The sequence below is a fragment of the Cavia porcellus genome, unplaced genomic scaffold (genome assembly GCF_034190915.1).
Source record: "Cavia porcellus strain 051 isolate PalLab524CR breed Dunkin Hartley unplaced genomic scaffold, mCavPor4.1 scaffold_17, whole genome shotgun sequence".
Classification (NCBI taxonomy): Eukaryota; Metazoa; Chordata; class Mammalia; order Rodentia; family Caviidae; genus Cavia; species Cavia porcellus.
In genome coordinates this window covers 58,959,793-58,970,321 of record NW_026947500.1, presented here as the reverse complement: position 1 = coordinate 58,970,321, position 10,529 = coordinate 58,959,793, and the positions used below count along the sequence as shown (strand labels likewise).

Genomic DNA, 10,529 nt, shown 5'->3' with positions numbered 1-10,529 from the left:
AAAAATTTTCAGAGAGGACAAAAAACTTTAAGAAGTCTACCCAAACATATATTTTCTAGAACCAACACACAGTCAAGTATATCAAACCCTAGTCATCCCAGCCTGTCCTCAGACATTTCAAATGCAGACATTTTCCTTTACAGTTGTCATGCTAATAAACAATAACTAGCTAAAGTCTGCCTTAAATTTTAAATGTACCTTTTTTATTTTATCTACACAACAATGCAGGATGGTATGAACCATTATTTTACAGATGTTGGAAATGAGACCATAATGTTCAACAGCTGTCCAACAGTGCAGAGTTCTTAAATTGCCATTTGAACTGTGGCAGAGCTTAAGGTTTCACCACAGTGCCCCGCTCCCCCTCCTGATCTCTCCATATACAGCACCATGCCTGGTCAGAATTACAGCACAACATCGGGATTTATCCTTTTCAGCTTCTCAGCCTTTCCGCACCAGCTGCTGCCTGCCCTCTTCCTGCTCCACCTTCTGATGTACCTGTTCACACTGCTGGGGAACCTGCTCATCATGGCTACCTTGTGGACCAAACACCAGCTCCACACACCCATGTACCTCTTTCTGTGTGCCCTCTCCATCTCTGAGATCCTGTTCACCATTGCCATCACACCACGCATGTGGCTGACCTGCTCTCTATCCATCAATCCATCACCTTTGTGGCCTGTGCTATTCAGACCTTCTTCTGCTTCACGTTTGGCTATGCCCACTCCTTCTTACTCATGGTCAGGAGTTATGACCGCTATGTGGCCATTTGCCATCCACTGCACTACAGTGTGCTCATGAGCCCCACTGTTTGTGCCCACCTTGTGACCTGGTCCTGGGCTGGTGCCTCAGTTACGGGGATGATAATGACATCAATAGTTTTCTCCCTCACCTTCTGTGAGTCTCATGTGATCCACTACATTCTTTGTCATGTGTTTTCCCTCTTGAAGCTGGCTTGTGGCGACGAGATGGGCTCTGTCACTATAGAGAGTGTGTCATACCCCTGATAGTCTGTTTATCCCTCATCATCCTCTCCTATGTATTCATTGTGGCTGCCATCTTGAGGATTCCCTCTCCTGAGGGCCAGCACAAGTCCTTCTCCACCTGTGTATCTCACCTCACCATGGTGATTATGTATTATAGCTTTGCCTCCATGATCTACTTCAAGCCGAAGAGGCCCCAGCATGTGTATACCAATACTCTGATGTCCACTACCTATGAAGTTTTCAGCCCCTTCCTCAGCCCAATCATTTTCATCCTCAGGAATAAGGAGCTGAAAAATTCTGTAAATAAGAACTTCTATAGAATACTCTCTCTGAGAAACCCCTCATGATCAGGCTTTGACTGTTGAAATAGGGTAGGGAAAGCAAAGAATCTTCACAGGACTGTTGAATGATTTAGCTTTGTGGAAAAAACCACATCAGCTGGTGTTTAACAGATACCAGCTGTTATTTCTCTCAGCTTCTTTCTTAGGCTCAATCACGAGCATCTATTTGTGATCAGGTACAATGGAATCCCTACCACTGTTCATGCCTAGCATAATGTCATTGGTTTACAGGCAGGTGGAAATTACCCTGTGGACATATGAATGCTATGTACACGGTCCTTGAATAAGCAATCAAGAAAAATTGTTTTTACCAATATAAAAAGCACTATGGTAATAAGAGTTATAAGCATCATGATGCATCAAATCTTTGCTATGTATCCAACAATATGTTCTGTTACATCAAAATAATTTTAATTAAGAGAATTATACAAGAAGCAGTAAAATATTCTTCCCAAAGACAAGATTTTTAATCAAAGCATGCATAACTGAAGTATATATACAAAGGCATGCATAATCAAAGCATAAGAAGTAGGACTGACAGTTACATTTTTAAACTGCTTCTAAGTTCTAGCAATTGTAACCCATTGGCTTGTCGGTTGCATCATGTGCCACATATACCGAAGATTCCTCGATACTCATCCTGAGCACACTAACAAATAGTGATTATCCATCACTGTCAACTAACCAGACTCCTCCCCAAAAAGCTAATCTTTATAAGGAATCCCCAATGCTTTGTCCAGAGAGAGAACACCTGCATTATTAGTGAATGTGTCTCTCCCGTGCCTACATTAAAGTTCTTTCTGTTGTTTGTCTTTCTCTTCATTATTTCTGTGCCTTTAGATGGATTCCCAAAAATTCTCAATCACAAATATCTTACAAAATCAGAGTGCATTCAATTTTTTTATCCAAATTGAATTGCTATAATTTATTTTTACAAATTTAGAATTTATGACTACAGCTTGGTAGAATTGTTTTAGGTCAATTAGAGATTTCTTGTAAAAAGGATTTAGAAAAGGACAAAATCTTCTCTATAATTAACACATATTTTTCTATTTTCTCTTAAGAATGCTAGTAACTTTTTTGTCCTCTATTTTCATTAAATTTTCAGTTTAATTATCTCTATATACTCATCACCTATTTAGACCTTTGGTTTTGATTTTAGTTAGCATCTGCTGGGCATGCTAGGGAAATTAAGGTTGGTTTTAGCTTCATCCTTTTATGGGATGAGTGATCTCTGTGGCATCACTGCCATAGGACTGAGCAATTTTGTTTTTGAGGGGTGAAATCAACCCCTTCTCCAAGTTTGTGTCCCTGATGCAGCCAGACAACACACATGGCACCCCTTCTGAAAAACATAAGCATACCCTCAACCCCAAATTAGCACTGGACTGGGAGCTTTGATTGAAGTATGAAGATCTTTATCAAAGACTCTTTATAGCTTTTATCTGATTGCATTATCTTTCTGCTCTGGTAGTTGAATTTTTGTTAGAATTTAAAAATCTTTAAATAGTCTAACTGCCAAATGAAACTTATGAGGTGAAGTCCCTGTTTTGTTTTTGAAATTTAAATTGTGAGTACATTTAACTACTTTTAGACCTGAGGAGTATAAGGAATTTTGGGGGGGTACAGTACAGGGAGGGGGGAACCCTGCATTTTGAATTGAGGCACTTTGGCCTCTCCTTACCCTTTTGTAAGGTTTCACTGCAGGCAGTGGCTCCTGTGTCCCTGCCTGGAAGTAGTGGACATGGCTGGCTGGTGTGCATAGAGAGATTTCAGGCCACCATGGAGCACAGGCACAGACACTGTTGCCTCCAGTGCCCCTATTCCGGAGTTTATGTTCCTATTCTGGCCTGGAGGCCCTGCTGTTGTTGGGGATCTGAGCGTGGGCAGTGCTGGGACCTAGTAAACTGATGCATAAAGCTCAGGTGCTGGTGATGGGAAAACTTAGGGAGGGTATGGCACTCCAGGGCAATGTACAGCTTTTCGGGAGCCCTGTCCTGCCCTCTTGGGTCCTGGATGAGTGCTACAGTGCCACCAGTGGTCCAGCTGTTGAAAACTGAGGCAGGCCTTGATGTAATTTGCTTCTCAGCACAGGGGAGGCAGGGTTACAAACCCAAACTCCAAGGTGCAGGTCCCACCTCACCAAACCAGGCCAGGCCAGGCTGCTACAGGGAAATTCTCAGTGTCTTACACCATTTATTGCAATTTTAAAAGTAAAACCCTGAAATGGTTTATCTGGATCTTGCTGACTAGAAAGCAAATCAATGGACCTTCTATGTGATGAAGGAAGCTCCCTCCATGACCTTGTGGCTGCTATTCTAATCAGATATTCTGATCAAATATTCATGTATCAAAACAGTGTCAAAGGCATCTTCTCTGATTAACGTATCTTTTGTAATGGCTACATTTTGCACAGCATTGCCAGAGGCCTTGTCTGTGCAGAATTCAAAAATTTTTCCATGCACAACAAATTATTCCCTAGACTTAAACATGTGTTAGCTATTCCCTTCCAATCTGTCATTTTAGAGATTTTATAAAACCCAAGGCAAACAGGCAGGGGAGGAACGGAGGAAAGTTCCCTCACTGTTTGATGGAGTGGAGGTGGGCCCCTCTAGAAGTTTTTCTGGAACAAGCAGGCCTTCCACATCAGCTTTAAATTTACACCAACTGGCCCAGCAATATCACTGTCTACTCTGTGCACAGACAGTAGAAGGTTTTGTTGAAGTGACACATAGTGGCTCTGTTGCCCCCAGTTGCAGCAGCACAATTTTGGAAAAATCCCCACCCAAAGTGGAAACAACAAGCTTTGTTCTTTCCCCTTCCTTTAGGATTGAACTGATGATCTGAGTGATGATAACTTGCCTCAGACTATTGTGGATTCAAAGTTTAGTAACCAACTAATAACTTGAAACTGCTCCCAGTACTGCCCTGCCACTCTGGCTTCTTTTAGAGTCAACTGCAAGGAAGACAGAGAAAACTGCTCTGCTCTCTAAGAGATGGAATTTTTAACCTGCGGCACAGCAAAATTTCTCTGAACTGAAAAGGTGGAGATAGCAGAGTGTCACTCAATTCAAGACACTGAGTGTTGTAAAATAGAAATCACAGCAACGCACTCCTCTTTCAGGCAAGAGTTATCCCCCTCTCTTTCTTATCTAATTGAGCAAAGCCAGAAATCTTAAATTCTATCAAATTTTCTATTGTTCTGCCATCTTTCTCTTGCTCAGGACTCAATTTTAAAATATCACTCCAAGCAGATTTTCTTGTGGCTGTCCCAACAAGCCCACAATTACCAGGATAGTTCCTGATCAAAATCCACAAAAGAAACATAAATGCAGGAATCAAGCACAAAACAAATATTACATATATATATATATACACACACACATCTATATACAGCTGCAAACATTTCTCTCTCTTTGGCTCATCTCGAACCTGTTTACCCATCTTTGGCTTCTCGTAACCCTATTTGTCTCTTTGGTCCTCTCCTAAGCCTATTTCTCTCTAGCTCTAGTGAATCCGTTTTTCAATGCTCCAAGCTTAACACCTGATGAAGTCAACATCAGTTCACTCCAGTGATGAATACCGATCACTAACAATGCACTTCTCCCCCTTGTCACGCACAAATGAGAAGTGTCTCCCCATCCACTATTTCTTCTTACCCCAGTCCAAGTTTAGGCACCAATACACCATGACTCACACAGCTCCAGATGTTTTCTGAGGGGGAAGGATGCGGGAAGGATGAGAAAAACAAAGAAGAGATGAAGCTGGTTCTGATGGAACCCTTATCCTCCTGATGGGATACTGAGGAATGAAACTCCCAACCTACTAGATGTCTGGTACAAGTTTGTGTTCCCTAAAACCCAAGAATGAATTTTAGGAACAACAGAGGTTAAGAGCAGAATATATTATTGAGAGAAAGAAAGCTTTTGTCTGGCAGAGAGACAGAAGGGGTCCTGAGTGGGTTGCCAAACACTGTCTTTTCTAGGGAACTTTATTGAGCAAAACCATGTGGTGAGAAGAGTCCAAGGTAGAGAAAACATTGGAATTGGCAAGGCAGGTGGGCATAAGATGGAGTAGAATGATGGTCAAGCAATAAGATTATTTATCTAGGTAACACTGACCAAATGGGAACAAATGGCCAAGTGAGTCATGTAGCAAGCCGGCATGCTTAAAAAGCAGTGACTCTGTAGAGAGTCAGGACAGAGACTCCTGGTTTCCTCAATCTGATCCATACCAATTTATAATGTAAATCCATGGTGTTTATACTTAAGGTGTGGTTGCATTTGTTTTGTGTTTGTCTTGAGATCTGGCCCACAGCAGAAGTGCCTGTATCCTCCCAGGTTGCAGGGTATCTACCTTATGCACTAGCTCCTTCGAGAATTCAGCCTTGTCTGCCTATAATATTTCTACCTAACTCAGCAGCCTATAACAGAACTGGCCCCTCACTGCAGGGGCATTTATTTATATCTTTTATCAACCTCATGTCACCTGACACCTTGTTGGTCCAGCAACCCACTGTCTGGGTGGTCTTGGGGCCAGGTGTTCTCTGGGCTGAAGCTGCTTCTTCACATGGTTTACCCTAGGCACGTTTTGTTCTTGGGCTGGCCATGCCCCAGCCTTGCATGTGTGGTCAATTTCCAGCCTAATGGCTCCCAACCATTCAGGAGATGCGAGTTAAAACAACACTGAGATTCCATTTCATCCCAAAAAGAATGGCTGTGATCAAGAAATGAACCAATAGCAAATGCTGGCAGGGCAGCAGGAAGAGAGAAACCCTTCTCCACTGTTGGTGAGAGTGTCGAGTGGTGCAGCCACTGTGGAATCAGTGTGGAGATTCCTCCAAGCTAGGATTAGACATTCCATTTGACCCAGTTATTGCTGCCTGGGTATTTTGCCAAAAGAATTAAAAAGTTCATACCACAGTGAAATATGCACACTCGTTTATAGTGACATAGTATTTATCGTGTAAGAGCCAAACCTCGGAAAACAGCCCAAATGCCCATCAACGGATAAATGGCTAAAGAAGGCCGGTTTTTGTTTATTTGCTTGCTTGTTTTTTATAAAATGGAGTACTACTTTGCAGAAAGAAGGAAACCCACGAGACATTTATAGGGAATGAATGAACCTTGAGACTGTACTCTTAAGTGAAATAAATCGGACACGGGTGTATAAATCTCTCATTATTTTTCTGGTGTAAGAAACCACAGGCGTAAACAAGGGCCAAATCTGTAATAGTGATTGCGAAGTAGGAAGAAAAGCTCAGACAGGGAAGGGAATAAGGAAAGGAGGCCGGGGAAAGGAGAGAAGGGAAAGTAAATATAAAGATGAGAAAAGATGAAAAAGTTTCTGTGAATCGGGCGGTGCAGGCGGTAGGGAAGGCAGAGGAGTGAGGTCTGGTGTTCAGGCCCAGGGGTGAGAGGTCGCGGAGACCCGAGGGCCCGGAAGAGGGCGCTTCAGCGCCGCCTTTCTGGAGCCGCGTTGGGGCGCTGGGCCGGGAGGATCGGTTGTCCAGTCCCAGGCGCCGCGGGAACGTATGGTTTGTCTGAGCCGAGCGCAGGAGCGGTGCTGGGGGTTCCCAGCTCAGCGCGGTGGAGCAGGCGCCCCGCGGGGTAGGCCAACCCGTCCCAGTGACAGCAACCCAATAAGGTCGCTGTGCACCTCGGGTACGCGCACCCTGTGCGGAGGGGACCCCATGGGCACCCAAGCTGCACCAGAAACTGAACTAAACCCTGGTCAAACAGGTGCTGTCCTCGGGCCATCAGCTGGGAACCAGGGCGGCGCCATCCTCGTTCAGGCTCCTGAGCACCGCAGCTCCTGGAGGCACAGAGAGGCCGGGCGCTGGGGGCTCCCCGGGATGGACGCTCTGCGCCTCCCGCCCCTCAGCAGCGCCTCGCCTGGGTGCCCGCCCAGCGCGGAGGGGCGGGCCTTCCGCTCTCCCCGAGGCGCCTCAGCGCCAGCCGCGGACCCAGGAGCTCGGAGCTCCCCAGAATCTCTGGCGAGGGCTCCAACGACGCCCCCGTCTGCTCCCAAGGAGCAGACCGAGGACGGTGCGGCGTCGCAGCGGAGTTTGGTCTAAGCCTCTGGCGGCTCGAGGGGTCTCGCATGGGACCCGGTCTCGCCGAGGTCGGGTGCTCCGGGGCCCGGGAGTTCGCGCCGCGCCCCGTTTGGACTGTGGGCGGGCGGGGGGGGGGGCGGATGGCAGGGTCCTCACTGCTGCCTACACCGCACTGGCGCGGAGCAGGTGATCAGGGACCGAGGATGGAGGAAGCCTCTGCTTGAAGCTGCGCAGCCAGGCCGCCTGGAGCTCCCCTGTCTACCTGGTGAGAGGGCCTAGGAGGTGCAGGCGGGAGTCTTCCCGCCTAGAAGCATGAAGGTGGGCGGACTCAGTGGGCATAATTGCAGCCTAGCAGTTGCTGAGGCCTGAGGATCAACCCGAGTTCCAGGCCAAAAAAACCCAGGAAAACAAAACAAAAGGAGTAGATAGGAAGTCCCAAGCGGTGCAAAGGGAAAGCAAGTGTTTTTTTGTTTGTTTGTTTGTTTTTTTGTTTGTTTGTTTGTTTGTTTTTAGGAGAAAGGGTACAAAACCACTACAAGCTGGATGACCAGAGTGAGGGCAGTGTCCTGATTCTTTGGGTGACTGGCCAGGAGCCACCTGGCAGCTCCTGGTGAAGGCCTCAGATTGGACGTCAGCTGCTTGCCAGGTCCAGACCCCAGGACTTGGCAGCGGTGTGCCAAGTGGTTCCTTCCTGTTTCTGGTCTCCAAAACTCCTGGCCTGCCGCTAGGTTCCCTTCCTCTTACTCCCAAGGGGACACCCGAACCTCCTGAGCGCCTGCCAGGAGGCCTGACCCTATCTAAGCTGCTCAAGGTGTCCCTGAGTTAGGGTTAGTGTTAGGGTTAAGTTCGCCTGGGGAACCTGGGAGCCCTGGGAGATGAAACTGTTGGTTGTAAATCTGAATGGGGAGCTTTGTGGGGTGTTCCAATAAAGGAGGTCTGGGTTGAGGGGTTAACCTAGGGTAGAGGGAGTCCCCAGGTTGTCTGTGGTAGCCAGCCTTTGTGGTACAGTTGCATAGCGCTTGCTTGCTTGCTTGCTTGCTTGCAGTACAGTATTGGAAGTCTCTTTAACTGAGTGTCTGTGGATGAAAATTATCTCAGCGACGTGCCAGTCAGGAGAAGCCTTTGTTACCCACCAGTTGAGGCAATGCCAGCCTGGAAAAGGTGTCCTCTTTGTAGAAAGGGGAGAAAGTGGTAGGAGAAGGAAGCCTCATGGCTTTCTGTCTGGGTGCATCGCTCTTGGGGTACAGGTAGCAGCTTTTGCTAGAGTCTAAGGTCTTGCGGTGAGTGGTTCTCCACTGTAGACTTTCGTCGTCTCCTTGTAAATAAACTATGCCAGGTTGCCTCTTCCCAAGCCACTCACTGGCATGTATCCTGTCACACAGCTGTGGAGAAGGTGGCCTGACAGGTGACTTGTTGTGTTTAGACTCAGGGAACAGAGCACAGTCCAGGGAGATAGGGTGCAGCACAGGGAAATCCTAGGATGGGTGCAAGGGAGATAAAACTGGTCAGTAACATCACAAGATCAGTGCTCTGGGCACTCCTGGTTCAGTGGAGAAGCAGGACACGCAGCAAGCATTCTTGGTCCAGACAAGGACATTCCTGGAGTGGTAGGCCTAGGAGGTGTGGCCTCCCACACAAGGTAACTGAGGCCTGTTAAGAGTATCAGTCACTGCTGCTCTTCCCCTGGGAAGTGCCTGGGTGTAGCCATGCCTCTTTTGTTGTAGCCTGGTCTCCTGTGAATGCAGCTGCAGCCAGGTTGTCTTCTGCACTGACCTTTCAAGGCTCAGCCCTGTCTGCCTGCAATATTTTTAAATAACTTCGCTCTCTATCCTAGCGGCGGGGACCATAATTTTCAGGTGCTTCAGCACCTTTTGGAATTCTTTGGAAAGTGGGATCCTCTAGAGGTGATGTTCTCATTCCCATTGGAAAGGGAGGCCTGAACCCCCTCATCTAGATGCTGTCTTCCCTCTGCAGCCACCTGCTCTGTACCTGTGTGTTGCTCTCTGAGTTGCTGTGGCATCCGCAGACAGGGACAGCTTGAGGATATCCACTCCTGTCCCATGTGCACCTGGCTCCTCCTAGTCCTTCATACCTTCCTCTGTTCTCTCAAGTGTCTTTTGTTGCTTCTTACACACTTGGATTATGTTAGGGTGAGGTGGGCCACCATGGGCAACTCTTCTCCTGCTGCCACTGTGGAGAGAGCCCAAGGCTGCTCAGTGTCTTTTATCCCACAGGCAGAGCACCAGCCTCCCACTTGTTGCTATGCTGTGGTGCAATGCTGATTAAATTCTCCCAAGCCACAGTTTGCAGAGAAGGTTAGGGTCATGCTTGCACCACTTCTGCTGTGATCCTACCCTTATTGTCAACATGGCTTCCAGTTTTCCACTAGTGCTCAGGACAAAACAAGAAACAAAGCAAACTGACAGCCAGTTGAGGAGGGAGCGGTGCTGCCACATACTCTGTGTGGAGGACAGCAAAAGTCCTCACGTCCCAAATCTGTTCTGTTTCACTTGAGTGAGCTGTACTTCTGCAGTCCATCCCTTTCTTGGGTAATTCCTGGTGTGGTGATTCTTGTTCTGCATGCAGTTGGCAATGCTGCCAGCAGCCCTATTGCCTGAGTCACTATTTTCCAAATTCCCATGTCTGTGTGTCGTGTTACAGATCTCTTTTTTCAGATTGATTTTGGCATCGTAATGTGTGTTCCTCTGTTTCTTCCAATTATCTGTATTTTTAGTTTATATTTCTCTGAGTAGCTCCCCAGTGCTCCTCCTCTATTTAGCCTTATTGAGTGTGCTCCTGTGTTTTTTACAGAGTATTTCTGATTCTATATGACAGCACTGTGTTAGGACAGCACTGTGTGAGTATGGATGGAGAGCAGAAGTGACCACTAAGACATGTAGTAAATATTTGAAGGACACAGGATCATGTGAGTTTCTCAGGGTCTAAAGTCCAGTGATGTATCTCCAACCTGTCTCCTGGAAACTGGTGGAATGTTTCAGGAGTCCCTGACCCTTAAGTATGTGGCTTTGCACTTCACCTTAGAGGAGTGGGCTTTGCTGGGTCCTGCACCACAGAGGCTCCACTGAAATGGGATGCAGCAGAGCATCAGGGATCTGGACTATCTAGGTAAGGTGGCATCGTTCTTTC

General features: G+C 46.9%; 1 protein-coding gene across 1 annotated transcript; it reads left to right on the top strand.

The window, feature by feature from the left end:
* Positions 1-390: 390 nt before the first annotated feature.
* Positions 391-7,403, top strand: LOC100724289 (olfactory receptor 10H28-like). The gene is given in 5 exon segments (XM_063229100.1): positions 391-634; positions 637-987; positions 990-1,301; positions 2,009-2,106; positions 6,747-7,403. Coding segments are annotated over 5 exon segments (1,662 nt in total).
* Positions 7,404-10,529: the final 3,126 nt, after the last annotated feature.